Source organism: Leopardus geoffroyi, chromosome C3 (genome assembly GCF_018350155.1).
Source record: "Leopardus geoffroyi isolate Oge1 chromosome C3, O.geoffroyi_Oge1_pat1.0, whole genome shotgun sequence".
NCBI lineage: Eukaryota > Metazoa > Chordata > Mammalia > Carnivora > Felidae > Leopardus > Leopardus geoffroyi.
In genome coordinates, this window is record NC_059338.1 from 111,052,531 (window position 1) to 111,075,017 (window position 22,487).

General features: G+C 43.2%; 1 protein-coding gene across 2 annotated transcripts in view; it reads right to left on the reverse strand.

The window, feature by feature from the left end:
- Positions 1-22,487, reverse strand: part of PTDSS1 (phosphatidylserine synthase 1) — a 65,222-nt gene that overhangs the window by 20,446 nt on the left and 22,289 nt on the right. For both annotated transcript variants that reach the window (XM_045454151.1, XM_045454152.1), the window contains exons 3-9: positions 21,124-21,168; positions 18,023-18,147; positions 13,758-13,916; positions 10,121-10,272; positions 5,601-5,742; positions 3,575-3,687; positions 683-748 (exon numbers count right to left, since the gene is read on the reverse strand). In XM_045454151.1, the coding sequence (XP_045310107.1) occupies positions 683-748; positions 3,575-3,687; positions 5,601-5,742; positions 10,121-10,272; positions 13,758-13,916; positions 18,023-18,147; positions 21,124-21,168 (802 nt within the window). The remainder of the gene's footprint in view (positions 1-682; positions 749-3,574; positions 3,688-5,600; positions 5,743-10,120; positions 10,273-13,757; positions 13,917-18,022; positions 18,148-21,123; positions 21,169-22,487) is intronic.

Consider the following 22,487-nt stretch of genomic DNA (forward strand, 5'->3'; position numbering starts at 1 on the left):
TGCTAAATGGAATGGTAAATTGTTGGCCGAATTTAAGCAAAAGAACCACTTACCTGAGACACTGAAGATGGCCTCACATTTAACACTGCAGGGTTAGACTAGTTAGCCTATGGTCTCTTTCAAATCATTTAAATAATAATACTTTAAGATAGCATTTGTATCTGTAACAAGACAATAAACTGTGACTGTGTGGCTGTATGTTAGTTCTCCTTGGAACAATAAAATTATACCTTGGTAGGCAGCAAGCAGCTGTTTTGAGCAGGCTTTTTGATGTAAAAGTAACATAAAGCATCATTAAGCCTATCATGAAATGATGTCCCAAACTTGTCACCAAATTTAGAGGGAATTTGAACAATCCGTTGTCTATCTAATTTATTTCATAAAATAAGGTCTCTGAGTTCCATGCAGCAAATATCTTTTGATTTCCTTTTTTTTGTAAAAAAAAAAAAAAAAAAAAAAAAAAAGTTTGTATGTCCTCTTTCTATAACTTGCCAATTAACTACAATATTCTAAACTTAAATCAGAAAAGAGAATGTTAAAAATGAAAAGACATATAACAAAACAATAGCAAGCCTTCATAGGAAGATTGTACTGAAAGGCACTTAATACAGGGTCAAGAAATAACCAAGGAAATTTAGAGGCTTAAGTGGTTTTTAAGCCTCCACAATAATAGATTACTCACCCAAACACCCAGCACTGTGTTCCTACGCGTTTGCACTGTGTGTCAGTGAGGTAAGCATAGTACTGCCTGAAAGAACAAAGATGGAATTCAATGAAAGCTTCTGGAAGATCAATGGGTCAGCATAAAATTAAATCACTTTGACAGGATAAATATAAAAGATGTTCCGCCTTGTTCTACATACTCCGGCTAAGTGGTCTACTTCTAGTCAAGGGAATGAGAAGCCAGTGGCTGCTGGAACATTCCTATAAAAGGTGAAGAGTTCGGGCTGGGTTGGAGTGGAGAGAGCATGGCTTAAAGAGCTGAGTATTCACAAAGGCAGTTTTGATTCAGGGACAGAATGGGTGCTTCAGTCTCTCTGCAGGGAAGTGATTCCAGAGGGTCACCTACACTGTCATGAATTGTCTCCTCTGGCACTCTCCAGGACAAAGGTTGCCGATTGTAACTGGGCAGGGCAGACACACACTTTTGGCTCTCAGAAACTGGAATGGGATCCCGTATGCAGGTCACTGTTCACTCAATACCAATGACTTTGAATGTTACTGACGAGCTCAGAAAAATGAGGCAATGACATGGAGTTGAAAAGCTTAGAGCAGCACTGTCCTACGTAAATATAATACAAGCCACAAATGCAGTTTCAAATCTTCCGGCCGCCATGTTAAAGCAAAAAGAAACAAGATAATAGATGTTTTAGTAACATGTTATTTAACCCGGTGTATTGAAAACAACTATAATGAAGTATTTTACAAGGTTTCTGCACTAAGTTTTTGCACAAAATCCGGTGTGTATTTTACATGTACAACATTTCAACACAGACTGGCCACACTTCCTGTGCTCAGCCGCCACATATGGTAGGGTAAGTGGCTGCTGTTAGGACAGTGCACGTTTAGACCCTCATGACCACCCCCAAAACCCAATTCGTCCCTTCAGAAGTAGCATCTGAAGCAGGAGCTCATCATCTTTTTGGAGGTCACAGACTTTTTTGAGGATTTAATGAAACCTATAATAAGGGGCACGAACACACAAAATGTTGCATTAAGTTGCAGGGGACTCATGGATACTTGAAGGTCATCCACAAACTATCATCTCTTCACTCCAAAGGCCTGAGTGAAGAATTCTAGTCATGAAGAATTCAGGTCTACCTCTCACTTCACATTTTCATGGCCTAGTATGTTTGTACCACTTCAGCTTCTCTCCCCTCCAACTGTAGCCCTCCCTTTACACTGTACTTGATATTATCAGAGTAAGAGAAGGTTCAGTCAAGCTTCTTCGCAAAGCAGGAGAGTCGAATCAAAAGGGAAGGAAATGGAGATGTGGTCCGTATGATTTATTTATCCGAAAGCCTGTAAGCTTTCTCTCCTTTTAGGGACTGCCATTTGCTACCTGGGGTGGCCGTGTTAGAACCCATTAGAACACTTCCATCTTCCCAAGTAGCTTGCCAAAGCATCTTCTTACATAGGAAATGCCTCAAGTTGGTATGAGAGCACAGAAAAGGGGCTGACTTTTAAACAAAAAAGAAATCATGTAGAAATCCACAGTGTTGGGCAGAAATTTTAAGGAGCTCTCAAAAACTTAAAACACTGGACATGTAGCCTCTGGTTTTTGTTTTGAAATGTTTAGCAATATTGAAATTTCATGATAAATCAGATGTGATTTGTGATTCTGTTTTATATATAAGCGATTTCTTTCCCCATTTACTGACTTTGTTATCACTCCTAAATTAATGAAAAAGTTGCTGCTAATCTTTCTTGAAAATAACTGTGAGCCTCAAATTAAATTAAATTTTAAATGAGAAAGGGAGGCTCCAATCCACCAAGGGAAAATAGCATTTACGAGAAAACCACTTCAACAGACCATTGGTCTGTAACGTGTCAAAACTCTGCCTGCCTACCAACTAGTGGGTTTCCAGTTTGGTCCTTAAAGAAAACAAGAGATGGAATTTTAGGTCTTAACTTCCCAGGACTCAGCTCTATCTTATTTGGTTTGTTCAATCCGGGATCTGCGCCACAGGAGGAGGGAGGCAAGGGGAGGAGATATATATAGATACAGATGGTTATCTATATCTATCTGTTTCCTCTTTGTAATAATTAATGAAGACAGAAGAGGTTTGACCAAGGAGAATACCGACTCTTCTTGGCAAGTGAGGCCCTCTGCTTGTGTGGTTTGCATGCACATTGAAACTGATGAATTAAGTTATTCTACAGCTACAGCTTCTGAAGCTAACTCTTGTAGCTGCTTAGTATCTATTTGTATCTTTGTAACTTTGCAGATACCTCTGGTGTTGTTAGTGAATCAATGGCGGTGCTTCACATGAATTGTCAAACCCCAACGCTGTTAGTTCTAGAGAGGAGGAATGAAACAAATGACTGTCTCTGATGTGCACTGGGATCAGTCTGCATGAGCGACAGTCACCAAATCACACCTCACCTCTGGGGCCCTACCCAGGTCAGAAGCATAACAGCATGAATATCTAAGCTTATCTCACTTGTCCTGGAAGATGACAGGAAGGATGCTGATAAAAGGAAAGTAACTGGCTCTAAAATAGCATCATTTATGACTTCAGATCCAACATTAAAACTTTTGTATTTTTCGATCACCTCATTAAAAACAAAAAAAAGTCAGCACCACTGCTACTCATTTTTTTTTAAAGGATGTTAAAGGGGGGAAAAAGAACAGCAGTGAAAGATTATTAAAAAGGTTTGAAGATAATGGTGTGTGTGGTGTTCTCACTTCATGTTACTGAGGTCTGAGAGCAAAACATTTTCTTCATATTCAGATGTATAATTCTTTAATATTTTCATGGAAAATCTAACGTATGTGACTTTCCTTATGCTGAAAGGAGAATGCACAGCAAGTTAATGCGCTCAAATGACAGTCAGGCTTGTATAGAATTACCTCACTGTGGGAGCCGTGATGCCACCAATAAAGAGAATTCTACACCAACTTAATGGATGACTGGCTTGGAACACAAAGATATGTTTCAAGAAGAAGGTATTCAACTCAGTTAGCTGAAAAAGAAGGATGCATTAGTCAACCTGATACTGCATGCTAAGTCATAACAACAAATTCCTTGTTATGGGCATTCTAAAAAATAATTAGTATGTTTAAAGCATTTTCAGAAAATTTTTGGGGTCCTCCAAGTTGCTACTGGAACGCCTGTATTTAAATTAAGTAACAGCCAGTACAATATGGGCACCAACCAGCTGGGGGATCACGGGTGCTGGCGTAGGGAAAGGGTATATGGTGGAATCAGCTATTTGTCAGGTTTCCTGGTGCGTGGCTCTCATTTGGGTCACCCGTGTGATCTGCTGGGATAGTTGGGAGACAGGTGTTCTGAGAACAGCAGAAACTATGAAAACAAATATACACCATGGAACACCTCTGCAGTCTTACAGAAATCAGGCCAGATCTAAAAGAAGTCTCACTGTAGGAAAGTGAGCTCTTTGATAACCAAAAGAAGCTTGAGATACGTCAAGGAGAAATGACTGGGAACCTATCTAGCACACGCCTTGACCAAAGGCAGCTCTTAAAAGTGGGTGCGAAGGGTCAGTTCAAGTTTCACCTATGGCCAGTGGTACTTTCCCTGAGGTTAGCATCCTGGTGCAGCTCATCACACGAAGAACCCGTGGCAGCACGGAAGAGACCAGGCAGGATGTGGTCTGTGCTGAGCCCATCTCCTGCATTTCCCCTCCAGATTCAGCAAGGAGCAGAGGTTAGGAAAGGAGAACACACGGACCAGCAGGTTCATTTCAGTGACGTGAGACATGTGTCTTTTCCCACAGCATTGATTTCAAGGATTTAAAATCTAAAAAATGGTCCACTAATTAATGCCACACATGGAAAGCTGGTCCCAGCTCAGTGAGTGTGAGAAGCGTGCTCCGTGTAATGCTGCCATCCTAGGAGCACACCCGGTTTCTCCTGGACCAATCCAACCTCCTCCTCAGTTCGCATACGAATGGAACACCTACACCTTCCCAGACATCGCTCTGATAAGGAAAAACTTAGTCCCTACCCATTTAAACTCCCATTTTCATCAGACTGACTTCCCCAAACCATGGTGACTACTTATTCACATCCACTTCCGAATCCGTGAACTCCACCTGCTGAGATGAGCAATATTATTCTCCACATGAGGACAAGAATAATTGTCTTAAAGGTGACTCATGGTCATTTTTTATGTTGGGAGCATTTCGTGCCTGTGTTCAAAATATAATTTCTTATGATTCCGAAACACTCGTCAAGCAAAAGCTGGTCTCCCAAAGTGGCAAAATGATTAACTTGGGCACAGGAGGATCAACACAAAAGGCTATCTCTAGAAAACAGAGATGTTGAGTAATCCTTTTCCAAGACCCTTGGCTGCCTGAATCACATAGTGGGCTGCTTGGAAGGAGACCTTCTCTCCACTGACAACACCTTCTTGGAGGACCCAGGGCCCCACACATAGTAGAGCCTTCTTTACTAAGCTCTCTACAAATTACCTGAGGTGGTAACAGCTGCGGCCCAATTTTAAAAAGTAAACGTTAAACTTAGAATATAAGAAAAACCCTTTGCATTTGTTCCTTTGGTCCTGAAAATGATCCCTCTGAAAATCTATCCGATGCCTAACAACTTGGGTGACAGATGCTGTGACCAAAAGCTTCTTTTGGGGAACTGTAAGCATTTTCTAACTTCCAACTCCAAGAAAGATATTTTAAAATGTCTTTACGATGAAGCAAGGCCTTGGGCATAATAACACTGCTCTGTTTAATTATTTTTTGTATGTAAGCTGCAGGATTTTCTATCTTCCAAACCACCCAGCTGGTAAGCAGCGTCAACTAATGTTAACTCTAAATTCCTGAATGGTTTTTATTTTGCTTTTGCTTTTCTTTTGTTCCCTGCCCACCCCCCCCACCCCCCAAATTCTGGGCATCTGAAAAAATACCTGCCAGATGATCATGAAAAGGTATATTCCAGCCACTCTCTGAAATGAAGATTTGGGGTCAAACCATCGAACGTAGGTCCAACTAGCAGGAGTAAACTGGAGCACAGCTCTTTTGATTTTACCAGTGGTGGTGTGGATGTCTCTGTAAGAAGAGAATGGCTCCAGTGAAAATCCAAAGAGATAAGGAAGGGGAAGAAGAAAAACAAACCAAAAAAACTGCACTGACAATCTTACAACAAATGCTCAAGACAAAAAGATTCCTTTCTGGGTGAACCATCTCCCCAACAATGATCTCTCTATTTATATGGAGTGCGGAGAGCTGTATCCTCGATAGGAAATTTCAGTGATGACAGGCACAGGGCAGGGGTCAGGTCACTAAAGAGCCAGGAGAGGCCTTAACTTGTGAACAGGTGACAAAAGAAGCTGAGGCATAGTAACAGCCCCCTGGAACCAGGCCAGTGAGAATGAGGACGCCCACAAGGACATGATCCCACCCACTCTATATTTCCCAAGGCAGGGCATTTTTTTTTGTTTGTTTTTTTAACGTTTATTTATTTTTTGAGAGAGAGAGAGAGAGAGAGAGACAGAGCACAAACAGGAGAGGAGCAGAAGGAGAGGGAGACACAGAGGGAGGCTCCAGGCTCTGAGCTATCAGCATAGAGATCAACACAGAGCTTGAACCCATGAACCGTGAGCTGAAGTCGGATGCTTTACAGACTGAGCCACCCAGGGACCCTCCCAAGCCAGGGCATTTTAGTTAAACAGAGAGGTCACCCACACCATTTCTTCGTCCTATTTCTTCCTAAGATAAATGAACAGTTTGGGATGACAAACAGCAATTTCTAAGCCTCCTTCATTTTAATCCTACAAAATCACTCAGTTAAAAACTTCACACTCCCATGAAAGGAACGAAGATTCCTACGTGTTACACGTGAGAACAGTCAGGCTCAGGGCACCTGCCAGAGGAAAGCTCCCGTCATGAGCACCACAGTTGGCTGTGTATTCTAGCTTCTCCTGCTAGACCAGGAGCCGAAATCCAAGGTAAATAGCATTTAGTAACTGGTAAAGATTCTTTATTTCGACAAAGATTTTTATCAAGTGCCTTTATGTCTTGGACATTGTGCTAAGTGCTGAAGGCACAAGAGCGAACAAGTCAGGTCTTTTATTTTTGCGGCAGAGGAGGATCCACTCGCCTACCCATCAACAGGCACGTACTGAGAAAATCTTGCAGCAAAAAGATATGGGGCACAAGAGCGACAAAAAATAGAGATTCTCCAAAAATAAACAAGAACTATGAAGGACCTGTATTTAAAAGAAAACAAGGGGCGCCTGGGTGGCGCAGTCGGTTAAGCGTCCGACTTCAGCCAGGTCATGATCTCGCGGTCCGTGAGTTCAAGCCCCGCGTCAGGCTCTGGGCTGATGGCTCAGAGCCTGGAGCCTGTTTCCGATTCTGTGTTTCCCTCTCTCTCTGCCCCCCACCCCCCGTTCATGCTCTGTCTCTCTCTGTCCCAAAAATAAATAAACGTTGAAAAAAAATTTTTTTTTAAATAAAAATAAAAATAAATAAATAAAAGAAAACAATAGCAAACTATATGGTAAGAGGTAGAGGAATATGGGAATAAATAGGAGGACAGAGCGTGATCAAGTATTGGAATACTTACTACAGATCTCTGTTACCTTATGATGGGTTTCGCCCAGACAAGCCCATCATAAATTGGAAATATCATAAGATGAAAATGTATTTAATACACCTAACCTACCAAACACCATAGCTTAGTCTAGCCCACCTTATGCTTGTTCTGAACACTTACCTTTGTCTACAGGTGGGCAAAATCCTCTAACACACAGCCTATTTTATAATAGAGTGTTGACTACCTCATGTAATTTGTGGAATACAGTACTGAAAGTGAAAAACAGTGGGTGTCTGGGTGCAGAATGGCTGTGAGTGCATCGGTGGTTGACCCTCACCATCGCCTGGCTGACTGGGAGCCGCGGCTGTCCCCTGCCCAGCACCACAAGAGAGGATCCTACCCTACACACGTCACCAGCCTGAGAAAAGATCCAAATTCAAGATCCAAAGTATGATTTCTGATGAATGTGTACCACTTTCATACCACTGTAAAGTCAAAAAATCATTAAGTCAAACCATTGTAAGTCAGAATTGTCTGTACAGCCAACAGGTTAATTCAGCTTTATATTCATTTGTATATTTGACGTCACTTAAAAGAAAAAAGCACCAATGGGATTTCTGCTTTTTAGTTGGGCTTGTGTTTTGGGAACCTGACAAAACAACTCTCAAGTTGAGTCTAAAGCATAAATGTATGAAAATAGGGAAGCATTATGGCAGTGTGTAAAGAGCCAGACAACCAGAGATAAATTCACACTCAGCAGCTTGCTAGCTGTGTGTCCTTAGGCAAAGTACTGAACCTAGCTCTTACTGTCACCATCCCTAGAATGAAGAGAAAAGGAGTGTCAACCCCTAGGACTGATGTAAGGCTCAAATGAGATACTGCTTATAAAGATGACTTACAGCAACGTCTAGCACAACTCCAGTTTTTGTTACATTATCTACTGTCTTAAATATATTAAAAGCATGCTTTCAAGTCAGCACCCAGAGAAAGGATGATTTAAAGAGGAATAGGGAACACGGCTTAATCAATTGCAAAAAACATTTTGAAATCTCTCCCTCAAACCATCTAGCACATTAAATGTGAGAGAGACTAAATAAGTTACTCATAATAAAAGACCAAACCATTAAAGAACCGGAAGAAAATACAGGTTAACATTTACCTAAACAAAAAGATGAAAAGCTTTTAAAGTTTAAATGGAGTACCTACCATAAAGAAAATTACAAGTAGATGACAAAACAGAAAATAAAGTCACATTTATGACAAAGTGTTAATGTCCTTAACCTATAAAAAGCACTAATAAGAAGAGGGAAAATACAATAGAAACGGACTAGAAATTCAGTATCACATAATTATATGTGGTAACATTAAAAAAGGCTTAAAAGTAAAATTCAAAGAAATAGTGAAATAGACACATATATACATTAGTGAATGAGGGTGAGAATATAAATTAGAGTACTACACTTTTAGGAATTTATTTATAGAGGCACCCTGGTGGTTCAGTGGGTTAAACATCCAACTCTTGATTTCAGCTCTGGTCTCAGGTCATGATCTGATGGTTTGTGAGATTGAGCCCTGTGTCGGGCTCTGCGCTGAGACATTTTCTTTGTGACTTATACTCATTTTCCCTTATTTGTTTTTTTAAAATTTTTTAATGTTTACTTATTTTTGAGACAGAGAGAGAGAGAGAGCGAGAGAGAGAGAGAGGGAAGGAGGGAGAGCATGAGAGGAGGTGGGCAGAGAGAGAGGGAGACACAGAATCCGAAGCAGGCTCCAGGCTCTGAGCTGTCAGCACAGAGCCCAACATGGGGCTCTAACTCACCAACTGTTGAGATCATGACCTGAGCTTAAGTTAGATGCTTAACCAACTGAGCCACCCAAGTGCCCCTCATTTAACAAAAAAAAGTTATTTATAAAGAGAAAAAAGATCTACAAAGATACATGTTCAAGAATGTTCACTCTAGCTTTCCTTCATAAAACTGAAAACTCTGAAACACATCCAAATGACCACAAAAGGGAGCTGGTTAAATACCTCATGATTTATCCATATGTTGGGATATAAAGAAGCCCTTTGAAATCATGTTTTAGAATATATAATGATGTGGGAAAATGTTCATATTTTGTTTGATAAATAAATGAAGGTGTAAAGACAATAAAGACAACTACTTTCATAATCCCACTGCTGTTCTTTTCCTCCTTTTCAATGGCACAGTTCCTGTTTCAGTCAAATTGAGAGAGCTCAGGGAGGCAGGACAAGGAATGATAGAAGTGGGTGCTGTCCCCCCTGGAGGCACAGAGGAGGGACGCGCAACTTGCGTCAGAAAGTCAGAGACAGCTACCTGAAGAGGTGTCAAGGTAGTCGAGGTAGGAAAGGAGAGGACCTGTCAGCCTGGCACACGGGGACATGGGTCAAACCCAGGTATAGAGGAGCATGTGCTCCGAACCTTGGGAGCCCCAGGGGGCATGGAGGAAATGACTGGACCTGCCCAGCCCACAATGTGCACTTTGTCCCAAAGACCAGGAGGAGCCATCACAGGGGAATGACATGATGAATCTGACATGCTGAAAAAGATCCCTCAAGCAGCGGGGTGAGATGGTTTGCAGGGGGTAACCAGGGAACAGGGAACTAACTAATCCAGTGAGGGCAGTATGCATGCAGGCTGAGGCAGGAGAATGAAAACAAAATGGATGTGAGAGAAACGAAATCATAAATGGTTTAGCATCATCTGGGTGAATGCCTGCAACACGGTCTATAATCATTCATGCGTTTCGACTACTAATGTGTCATTTACTTCTTATCGTCAAAGACCATACTGAAGGTGCTTGCTACTAAAGCAGCTTAGTCCTCGTTGTGCAAGGCTGTGACTAATGTCCAGAGGGGAGGTGACTCACTTGAAGCTGGCCCAGTGGTAGGTCCTCATCTCTAAAAAGCGGCAAACGACCATGCCCAACCAGATGCCACCGCCGTTGCACAGCAGGATGTCCAGGATGACTTGGTCCCACCAGCACTCAGCGAAATTGGGCAGAAGGTGCATGAAGAAGAGCTGAGACACACGAGACCACGGTTTTAAAAACAAAACTGCAGAAAGATATACTTCCTTTTAATACATTCTTTTAGGAGAAGTCGTTGACGTTACACGTTTTCCCAATGTATGAAACACATAAATCAAAACAAGGCCTGTAATCGGGTTTGTTTTTTATGCTGTGGGTAAGTTTACACATTTTATGAATCCAAACAGCTCTTTTCTTGACATACGGCTTTAAAGACAAGGTAACCCCTCCTGAAAAATACTACTGATGAATTACCTTGGCTAACGACAGCGAGACAAGGATCTAAGAAAGGAAAGGGAGAAAGGTCTTCATACCTGCCAACAGATCACTGGCATAGTCCTCAAAATTAGCAGCTTGAGAGTACAAGCTGTGTGTTTTAGAACTATCCCATAGATATCTAGGTAAAACAGCAAGGAAGTTGCAAAAGGAGAAAGGTTAGGTTTTGATGACATGAAGTGGGAAATGGATAGCTTAACAGGAAACCCTATGACAACTGGTTCACAATCGTCATCTTATTAAGTGCTTATGATGTGCTAGGGGTGAGGCAAAATAAAGTCATGGTTCTCGATCCCAAGGACAGGACGGAGTCAGATGTTTATGCAGAACCACAAAATAAGGTAGGCTGTGGCAAATGTTACCATGGCGACATAAATGGAGCACGGTGAGGACAAAAGAGAGATTCATTCTGACAGACAGCAACTGGGGCAAGACCTATTGGGACAGAGGTCGTTAAGGACAGGGATGACTGGTTTCAAGATGGAGATGAAGACTGAGGGCATTCCAGAAACAGCAGGATCAAGGGTGGAATAAAAATCTCTTATGGAAATCCTTTCGTCCAAAACAAACAGCCTATCAGCTGTGTCCAGAGCAGCACATGTTGCTGTGTGAAGGCCCATTTCTAGAAGGTCTGAAATCACAAAGACGGTAGGTACCTGGAAATCCTCTGGAAAGAGGCAACCCCATAATCACAAACCTCTGAAGTAACACAATAAATACTACAAAATAAAACTGTTCACAAAAGCATTTTGTAGACTGTAAGACAAGGCACATATATGGAATTTGCCTTCTTAATGTGCCTGCTGCCAAGAAGACCCAGCACAGCTACTGCATGTAAAGGCTTGCAGTTGCGTTCCTCCCTCAGGTGAGCCAGGCGCGACCCGACCCCCGAAGTGTATTCTCTGGTCCCCAGCCGTGAGATGCGGCATTAACTGTGGTGTGCCCAAGGGGAAGAGAGAAACTTCAACAGAAGTTGATAACACATATTTGCTGAAACAAGACTATGCAGGGAGGTGGGGTGTGGAGGACATGCTTCAGCCTGAAGAGCTTTCCTGGAAAGGACCAGATTCTGGGGGTGAGATGGGCCGTCCAGATGAATGCCTGGAACTCACAGAGGGGAACGTGGTAGGGCAGCAAGAACATGGGCTGCACATCTTAGCAGGAGCACATCTGGAACCCAATCCTGGCTCACCTAATGAAGCAAGGTGCTGGGCTCCGGTTCCCTCATCTGTCCAGAACTGAGCAGGAGGAACTGGAGAGGGCTGGACTCATTCACTCATGAGTAATTTGGGGAGAACCTACCACTTGTGGGGCAGAGTATCTGGGACTATGCAGATATGGGCCCTGCCCTCTTGAGGCTGAACACTTAGCAGAAAAGAGACACTATAAGTACCTATAATATGATGGGCATTTCAAAGGAGAAGGCCCAGGTACTCTCTTTCCAGGTGTACAAACATGGAGCACAGCGGGAGCAGGGAGAAGAGGGACCAGCCTGCCGGTGGGCTCTGGGATAGAAAAGACACGGACTCTTTGACAAGAAGAAAGCAAAGATGGCTGGAGCAAGATGGCAGGGTGGAGAGGGTCGCAAGCAGGTGGGCTGGGGCCAGTTAACATCACGCCTCAAAGGCTGGTCCAGAGGTTTGGATTTTGTCTTAAAAGCAATGGACAAAACTATAGTTTTAAGCTGGGGAAGGACGCAACTGGATCGAGGTGTGAAAAAGATCACTTTGGCAAAAGACAGTGAAGGGAGGAAGCGAGTAGTTCACACAAGAGAGGACAGGAGGGCAGATGCGAGCAAAGCAGGGTCATGAAAGACTTAGACGGAGCAGAGGTGCTTGCAAGAGTCTAGAGGACACAGAGGAACAGAGAAGGAAGGCCCAGAGGCCATCTGTAGTATGAGGGGAGAGAAGCAGGCAGGCTGAGAAAAGCCCAGGGCCTTGCACAGGGTCACACGGCAGTATGGTCAGGAAGATGCCTGGAACTCGGAGGAACGTGGCATGAGAGCAGGAACGTGGGCTGTGCACCTGGAGTCCAGCACATGTGGAATCCTACTGGCTCACCTCAGGAGGCAAGACTCTAGGCTCTGGTCCCTTCATCTGTCCACTGGGAATACGCTTATGGTGAGGATTTAGGAGACAATACATGTACAGTGTTGGGTACCGCTGTGGGTTGAATCGTGTCCCCTCAAAATCCTCCTGCGGAACCCCTAACATCCAGTTCCTCATGACATGAACTTAATTGGAAAGAGAGTTGTTGCAGATGTAATTAGTAAAGATGAGGTCATCCTGGAATAGGGTGGGCCTCTAATCCAGTGTGACTGGTGTCCTTATAAAAAGAACACCACATGAACGCACACAAGGAGAACCCGGCTTGAAGACGAAGGCAGAAATGGGGGTGATGCATCTACAAGCCAAGAAACACCAATGATGGCCAGCAACCCATAAGAAGCTAAGAGACGCCTACGCCAGATTCTCCCTCGCAGCCCTCAAAGGGCACCAATCAACGTCTTGAACTCAGACTTCTGGCCTCCTGGGCTGTGAGAGGCACATTAACGGAAGCTAGATCTGGCTGGTGTGGTTCCCTAAGTTGGGGTCAAGACAATAGTTGGCATCAAGAAATATACTGCACACATGGCCAAATTTTGTTCCCTGGGACTGAGGAAGAATGATATCATAACTGAACAATAAATAAGTTCCCCCAAAATCATTCTCCTAATAGTTTTAAAAGACTATATCTCTTTCATCCATGAAATGAGACAAACTTGACTCCTGAGACAAGAGAGCTATATCAGGAATCCATTTTTCACCTACAAAATATCCTGGGTGCCCTTGTAATTCATAAACACAATTCTATTTGTTGCAAACCAGAAACTAGCTAGTGGGTAACCCACGTATTTACCCCTAAGCAGAAGTCCTCATTACTACGTACGTGTCTCAGTCTCACTGAGGATTTTATTATCATTCCTTTTTGCTTCATTTCATTGGTTTCTCTTTAAGACTTGTGAGACAAGAGACACATTTTAAGTTAATAAGGAATCACACCTCACCCCCAACTGCCACAAAGGCATCAAATATTTCTAGGGGATGGTTTAAACATAGTTTGTACCACAGGGGCTGGAGAATGGATTAACTGACTGTTAATGGACAGACAACCTTCCTCCTACATGTAAACTATCTGATTGCTGCCCATGGCCCCTTCTTACCTCAGTTAGCTCCCAGGTAATACTGATTGTCCAGCAGAGGCCATAACTACGGATCAACAAGGCTTTCATAGCCCAGCCCCAGAAATGTCCAAATGCAAATATATCAAAATGGCTGATAATCCTCTCCCAGGTGATAACATGGCAGTTCACAGCATACTCCTATTCAAAGTAAACAAGGAAGTAATTAATGGATATTCTCAAAATCAACCTTACTTCTAGGATGCTGACAACAAATGAAAAGAACTGATACGACCTTGATATGACAACTGACACCTGTCCTGCCCGCCTGCCCCCGAAAGTTTTAATAATTGAAGATCCTTTAGGAAAAACAGACAAATATTAAAGTTGGTGACTCAGAATTGCTTTGCTCTGAATTGCAAAAGTTTGATTAAAATAGGAAGCAGGACGCCTGGGTGGCTCAGTTGGTTAAGCATCCCACTTCGGCTCAGGTCATGATCTCGCGGTTTGTGAGTTTGATCCAGCCCCTCTGGGGTTTCCAGCCCCAGAGAAACCAACATCGGGCTCTGTGCTGACAGCTAGGAGCCTGTAGCCTGCTTCAGACTCTTTGTCTCCCTCTCTCTCTCTGCCCCTCCCCAACCCGCGCTCTGTCTCTCTCTCTCAAAACTAAACATTAAATTTTTTTTTTTAAATGGGAAGCAAAATAATTTTACACAAGTTGAGCATGTCTTAAAGAAGTGGAATCACATAGCTCAGGTCACCTGACCACAGGACAACTATGTTAAAGCCAGCGATAAAAACATAAATAGAATCTCAATTAGCAAAAAATAAGTAGAATCCCAATAGGTCTGAAAATTTGAAAACACATCTAAATACCATGGTGTAAAAAAGGAATCACAACAGAAATGTAAACTATATTCAGTATTAATGGTAATGAAAACACTATGTGTCAGAACAATGGGATGAAGGTAAGTAGAATTTACAGAAGATCCAAAGCCTGAATAATTTGTTAGCAGAGAGGAAAAGCTGAAGCATCCAATTTCAGAAATTAGAAGGAAACAGAATCAACCTCCCACCCCAAAGTTAACATTTTCAGATGCTACGTAATTTAAGTATTTAAAAATTACAAAGCTTTGGAGACTTTTGGTTTTGTTTCTACTATCTTTTTGTTTCTATTAGGACATATGAGTTTGCCTTTTTTAAAATTTATTTATTTACTTTTGAGAGAGGCAGAGTATGAGTGGGGGAAGGGGAGAGAGAGAGGGAGGGAGACACGGAATCCAAAACAGGCTCCAGGCTCCGAGCTGTCAGCACAGAGCCCAACAAAGGGCTCAAACTCCCTAACAGTGAGATCATGACCTGAGCTGAAGCTGGGCACTTAACCGACTGAGCCACCCAGGTGCCGCTAATTGGACACATTTTAAAGATATTTTAAGTCAACATCCTTCTGTTTCTGTATATATTAGTAAAGTAGTTATCATATGACAATATAAGATTTCTCAGGAATTTCTACATTTGAATTCTTCCTTCCCAAAAGTAATCTGATAGGATGAAATAAGATTCAGAAAATAGCCACCTATTAACAGCCAGCTGAAGAAATTCCTGGAACAAGGTATTCATATTTTCAAATTCTAGAAATGATGCCTCCTAAGGGAGCAAAAGAGCAATTTGATTCTTCTCTATCTCTTCCAAACCCCACCACATCAGATTTCTCAAGCCTTTCTCAGATCTATTCAGTGCATTTCAATTTGCAAAGCTGATTTTTTTTAAAAAAAAAACTGCATTTTGGGGCACCTGGGTGGCTCAGTCGGTTAAGTGTCTGACTCTTGGTTTCAGCTCAGGTCATGATCTCACGGTTTCAGGAGTTTGAGCCCCAACTTGGGCTCTCTGCTGTCAGTGCAGAGCCTGCTTCGAATCCTCTCTCTACCCCTCTCCCCCCAAAATAAATAAGTAAACATTTTAAAACATTGCATTTTTCCAGAAACATTGTGATGTGATATTACAATGTATAAGTGGGAAATCTGGAGAAAACAGGGAAAGATTCAATAGGGAGAAGTCAAAACAAGACTTAAAAAACAACAACACCAACCAACTGCAGTAAGATGAAAATTCTCATCCTGATTCTGGAACAACATGTGCCTGTCACAGGAATCACAGACTGGTGGAGAGAAATACCCTGGAGCCAGAGCAGGTCCCGGTTGGGTTAAGGAGAGCTGCAAAGCCCCGTCAACCCCAAATTCCTCCACCACCCCCTCCTCTTATTTACCCTGGACACACTGCATAGGGTGAGGTAAGAGAGGGCCAAATTCTGTTCCCAGAAGGCTACTCTTCAAGTGATCATGGGTTAAAGATGACTTTGGAGGCCTTTTTACTCTCCGTGAGGATATTTTTGTGCTTCAACAGATGGAAAGTCACTTTGAAAATCATAAAGAGCCAAATGTAACTATTAGCATTATAGTTACTGGTTTTTTTCTTAAGATTTTTTTATTTGTAAGTAATCTCTACACCCAATGTGGGGCTTGAACTCACAACCCCAAGACCAAGAGTCCCACACTCCACCGACTGAGCCAGCCAGGCGCCCCTAGCATTGTAATTATTAATGAGCAGATTTGCCAATGATCACATCAGGGAGATCTCGAGGTCCTGGTTGTGGGAGGGATGCAGGACATGATGCTTAAGGGCTGCCAGGGAGCCAGATGCAGCACAACCCTGGGAAACAGGGGGAAGAGGCATTAAATGAGGACATCCCGGAGCCAGGGAGTCCAGAAAGGGAAGGTGTGTGCACACAAGTAAATGGTAGGTAAAGATAGACTGTGCCCACCTCCCAACTGCTCGCAGGGCTGATCTTAGTGGCTCCATCCTCTCCCCCGATTGCCTAACGCGTCACCAAATACCAAGTCTTATCCATTTTGCAGGTCAGTTTACTTTGTGATATAACCTATCTTGCTCAAAAACCCAAGAAAATTCTCAGGGGAAAATATCATATCTGGAATACGTTCCTCCCAATCTCTGTTTCATGAGGCTCCAGTGAGTGTCAAAGCACTGTCATTATTATAACTACATACTTAAGGCATAGAGCAAAGGAAAAGTATAGGTTCTGAAGTCAGAGAGATCTTACCAGCTTCTGCTTTGAATGAGATATCTATCCTGTTTAAGTTTCCATTTCCTCCTTGATAAAATGGGGATATTAATGCCTAGCATGCATGTGGGAGGCTTACCTAGATTATATGTTAAATGTCTGGCAGAATAGACAGCCCATAGTTGGTAACTGCCACCACCCTCTCCATCAGCAGAAGCTTGAAGTCACCCATGCCATTCTCTTCCATAAACTAAGAAACCCCCCAAACATACTTTTCTTCCTGAGACTTTTAAATAATTTTTGGCATTCTTACTTCTGCCTTTGGCATGTCCTTTATAAGAATTAAAGAGAAAATCCTAATACACCATTCGAGAAGGGTCTGACCTATCTTAACTCCAATAGAATGATCACTTCTTGGACCATTTATTAAGTCCATTTGTCTTGTTTCTTAAACAAGTACCCACCTATAGCCCAAATGCCTGCTCTCCTTTTCTGAGCATCACTAGGTTTTTCCTTCAGTCTACAAAATGTTATGTATTATTTAAAAATAAATTAATAAAAATTTTCAAAAAAGGAATGGCCTTGGAGCACAAAATGGTCTCTTCACTAAAAGCCAAAATACAGAGTAGCTTTTGCCAAGAATAAAATTATTTTTGTGGGTTTAAAAAAAATAATGACCGAAATGGCCTAGATCATTACAATTGGCCCCTTCATGGCGAGCAGGTGGGAAGTTCATGGCGTCAGGGCCAGAGCGGGGAGCAGAGTTGCTGAGGGTGACACTGATAAGAGCAGCCACCACCACCATCACTGAGGACCTGGTGTGTGCAAGGCACCATGCTGGGCCTCATAGATAGTGCTACTTTGTTGAGTTCACAATAAAATCCCCAAATAAGTACTATTATTTCACTTCACAAAGAAATGATCAGGCTAGCAAGTACATTGCCCAAAATCCTACAGCTAACAAGTGACAGGGGCAGAATTCACACCCAAGACTGTCTGACGATAATAGTCACACTCTTCCTACCATCCCCCTTTGCTCCAAGAGAAGATACCATTTCCCTGGACTGTTATCACTCGTGGAAACCACATGCCTCACCTTCCCAGAGGCCTGGCTTTTAGATATCTACACAGGAGATATGGAGAAGGAACAACTTAGAACGTGAAGTTAACTATCTCCTATACCCAACAGTCTACCAATTTCTCTAAGAGAGGACTGACAAGTACCTACCATGACATCTGCTTCCCTCGTGGCGTACCGGAGATTTGGATCTAGCCAGTACATTAGGGATTTAACCTGATCAAAGTTCAGGAAGAGGAGAAATACCAGGAACAGGAAGTAGAGCACACTGAGTCCTAAGGGAAACAAAAATATTCTTATGTTTAGGAAAGATCTGGGGGTCAGATGCACGACACACATTAGACTCAAGTCACTTATGGCCAAAGCAGACAGTGATATTGTGATGTAGCATCTGGAGATCCTCACTACAATCCAGTATTTCCTTTGATGAGTGAGTCTGATACACAGTCTTAATTCAGGCTGAGAGGCTCGGTAATATTCTCAGAAAATGATGCTCAGGTTGAGTCTTGAAGGACCAAGGACCGGCAATATTCAGGCAGAGAAAAGGCATCCAGGCAGGCCCACGGAAGGAGAACCATTCAGGGGCCAGCCTGTGGCTGGGGTGCTGGCAAACACGAGAGAGCAAGGCGGCACTGAAGTGAGGGGGCTTGGGGGCCGCGGCAAGGATTTCAGATTCTACCTTCAGTGACCAGGAACACATGACAGGTTTTACATGGGGGCAAGAAGTTGATCTGGGTAACATTTTACAAGGTGGCCTCTGGCTGCTGTGTGCAGAGTGCGTGGAGGTGGGCAAGGCTGGGTGTGGACAGCCCAGCCAAGGGGCAACATCAGTAGAGACAAGTGGGACGTGCCAAGAGGTGGCCCGTGGCCACACATCCACAGTTTAGACCCCATGTGGGCCCTTCTGGGGTTCCTGTCACATCATATCATAACTGGTACCCTAATAACCGCCCCATATTACAATAACCTACTTTTAAAACAGCAAGAGCCTTTTACAAAGATCTGAAAAACCCCACCAGTGGCTTTATCACTTCTTTCTCCTGAACCTGTTGGAACTGAAACATTTGTGTAGGACACCAAGACACAGTGATACAAACGACCTTGGATCATGTGAACTTGGCTCAGCACTAATCTCCAATGAGCTGTTCCAGAGGAGACAGTGTCCAGGGCTGGAATGAAGTACCCTGGAACATCTACTCACCGGGTCCTCCGCCAGGGCCTCTCTCAACCCTCAGGGAGTTCAGGGGACTTGAGCAGAGCATGGCTGACCTGGTTGCACATCCCAGGGCCCCAGGGGCACACCCGTTAGGCATGTTAGTATGAGGATCTCCTCAGGTTTATCACCAGCTGTTTTTAAAATTGTTCACCTCAAATGCCCCCCACTATACCCTTTTGTAATAATCCTTTCAAAACAATTATTCTAAGACAGAAAAAAACCATCTGGGTAGAGCAGGGCTTCTTAAACTGGAATTCATGGTTGAGCTCCAAGGTCCACGAAGCCCCAGATGTAATGTGTGTGTGTGTGTGTGTGTGTGTGCGTGCGCGCACGCACGCTGGGAAAGGGTCTGTAGTCCTCATCAGATTATCAAAGGGCTCCATGATCCCAAAAAGATCTCAGGTAAGAATTATACTGCTAATTACCTATAATGGATCATTTGAAGTAGAAAAAATTCAAATGTAACCAGCCAGCTGAAAACTTATAATTTCAAACAGCAATATTAAGCTCATGAGATGTAAATATGATGCAACCAGAATAATCTATTTAAAAATGTAAATGGGGGCACCTGGGTGGCTCAGTCAATCAAGCGTCTGACTTGGGCTCAGGCCATGATCTCACAGTTCATGGGTTCGAGCCCCGCATCGGGCTGTGCTGACAGCTTAGAGCCTGGAGCCTGTTTTGGATTCTGTCTCCCTCTCTCTCTGCCCCTCCCCTGCTTGCACTCTGTCTGTCTGTCTGTCTCTCTCTCTCTCAAAAATAAACATTTTTAAATGTAAATGGTCACTTTTCTGCAAAAAATCCTCCTAGAACTTCCCACTGCCCTTCCTATCTGCACTGTTTACTGGCCCATGAGCCCTGCAGGATTCCATCCATGCCCAGCTCTGGCCTCTTACTGCAGCCCTAGGGTCTGCTCTGCTCCGGCCACAGTGCCCTGGAACACACCATACTTTTTCTGGCTGGGGACCATTTCAGTAGCCTTCCCTTGGCCGGGCTTCCCCTGACCTCAATCCTTGCATGCTAGATCCTTCTTGGCATTCAGGTTTCCACTAAGCATCCTTCCTTCAAGGCCTCCTTGCACATTCAAGTGAAACCAGCCACTGAGTCATCGTCACCTCACATGGTTTTAATTAACTTCCTAACACTTAGTGGCATCTGATATTTTTTGGTTGTTGATTTGTTTAATAGTTTGCGACAGCTGTCCTCCCTCCTTGTGACAGGAAGGGCCGCTCCTGAGGGGAGTCCCCTGTCTGTGTGGCCCTCCCCTTCAGCCTCAGGACCACAGCATCCCTGCCACACAGAATAAATACCTACTGTGGTTATGAATAACGCCCCGCTCCACACACAGAGTTACTTATGATGTCTGAAAGTTCAAAGAAAAATAGGTGACCTTGAGCAAAATATCCATTTTTAGGGTCCTTTTTGTAACACTACATTTTCTGAACCTAAAATAATTTATTTGATGTCTTATTTAGGCAGGACGAAGCCAACAGCCAACATTTGAAAGACGTGTTTTAAGTCCATTTAGGGGATCTATTTGTGGACTAGAAATCAAGTAAAAATAAGACACCCAATATTTACAGATGTTTATCACTAATCCTCATTTGAAATCAGGACTCTCTGTCTAGAACTTCTCCCTCTCTAGGATCTTTCCCGTTTTCAGTACCTCCTGGCTGCTGACAGGACAAATGGGCTCACAGCACACACCGAGCTTGTACCAGCCAAGAGCAACGTAAAGGTGCATAAAGAAAAACAAGCCGCATCCCCTTATGTCAGACCTGTGCACAGTAAGCCACGACAGCACGCGCGGGGGGGCGAGGAGATCTGAGACAGTTCACACGTATGAGAATCTGAAATTACCACCGGCACGTCTGCTTTATGGCAAGGAATTTTCATAAAAATTTATATTAAGAACACCAAAAAGTAAAAGGTCATAAAGTTCTACTATACAGCAGTAAGTAAAACTGCTATAATGATACACAGAAAAAGGATTTTAAGTAGGATATATCTCTAAATCTACCAATGGGTAACTCACCGAAAACCATTCGCCACAAGGCTGGATGAGGTCGAGTAAATGGACCTGTAGATGGAAAAACATTGGGTTAGAGCGAACTGGTTTTAAACAAAAACTAAAAGCAAAGTGGTCTCTACAGAGATAAAAAAAAAAAAGGCTCTCTACTGTTAATTTTTTTTTTCCACATAAATACTTTTAGGTTGAAGTCTAGGTTGAAATGTTTTTATTCGCATTGTAGCAACTGTCACTACAACTGTTAACAGGTACCAGTCTCCACAACAGAGGTTTCTGTTCTTAAAGCTTTGTCTTTAGAACTCAGACCATAATTTCCCACAGAAACAACGTTACCACAGTGAGCAGGTTACCAGGATGCCTTGTAAGGGTTTGGAAAATACTACAGTTTCACAAGCGAAATCTCCTGCGTGCTGGTGTGTGTAGCCTGACACAGGGCAGGGGGTAGGTTCTGAAAATTAAACAGGAGAAACACTGCTTTGAAAACAAGTGAGGTGGGGTTTGAAATGGAAAACAAACCCTTGGAGCACTGGAACACACTAGTGCAGTGGCTTCTGATCATGAGCCATGGTAACAAAATACTTTGGACACGGCAACCCAGTTCAGACACACAGATGCAACTCTGGCACCACGAAAACAAGTTTTACAGGATGAAACTTACTCTTACTATAAGTGACACACCAATACTTTCTCTTCTACTTTATTCCTTCAATGAAAAGAAAAGAAAAGAAAAGAAAAGAAAAGAAAAGAAAAGAAAAGAAGAGAAAAGAAAAGAAAAGGAGAAGCAAGCAAGTTGGGCCTTGATCCACTAAACTGAGTTACCATCCACTGAAAGGTTACATAGTTCGCAAATGCTGAAAACACTGCTCTCATGGGCACCTGACCTACTTGGGGCTGCCCACCCCGTTGGAATGGCCTTCCTACAGACTCTGGGCTCACTTCCAATGTTATGAATCCCACATCTCGCAGGGAGATGCCAGAACTCGCTGCCCTGCCCTCTTCATAACTGGGGCTTAGTTTTTCAGTTGCCCCTGAGCCCGACTTGATCTCAGGAGCTGGTGATACAGATGTTAAGTATGCTGAGCTCTCTCCCCAACCTGTCCCTCTGCCGGGGCTGGCATGGACACTCATGATGGTGGCAAATCACTGCAGAGTGCACACTGGGGTTTCCCCATGAGACCAGCTCTGGGTGATGTGCCAGTTTCTAGGAGCTTAGCCTGGGACCCAGCCTCCTAGCCCTCCCAGGAATCCTCCAGCCAACATCCTAGAAGTCTTTTTAATCAGCAGTCAGCTTCTGTTGCTGGCAACCTGGAATCCTGTCTGAAGGAAACATGACATTGTAATTTTTATTCTGGAACTCATCCTGAATTATC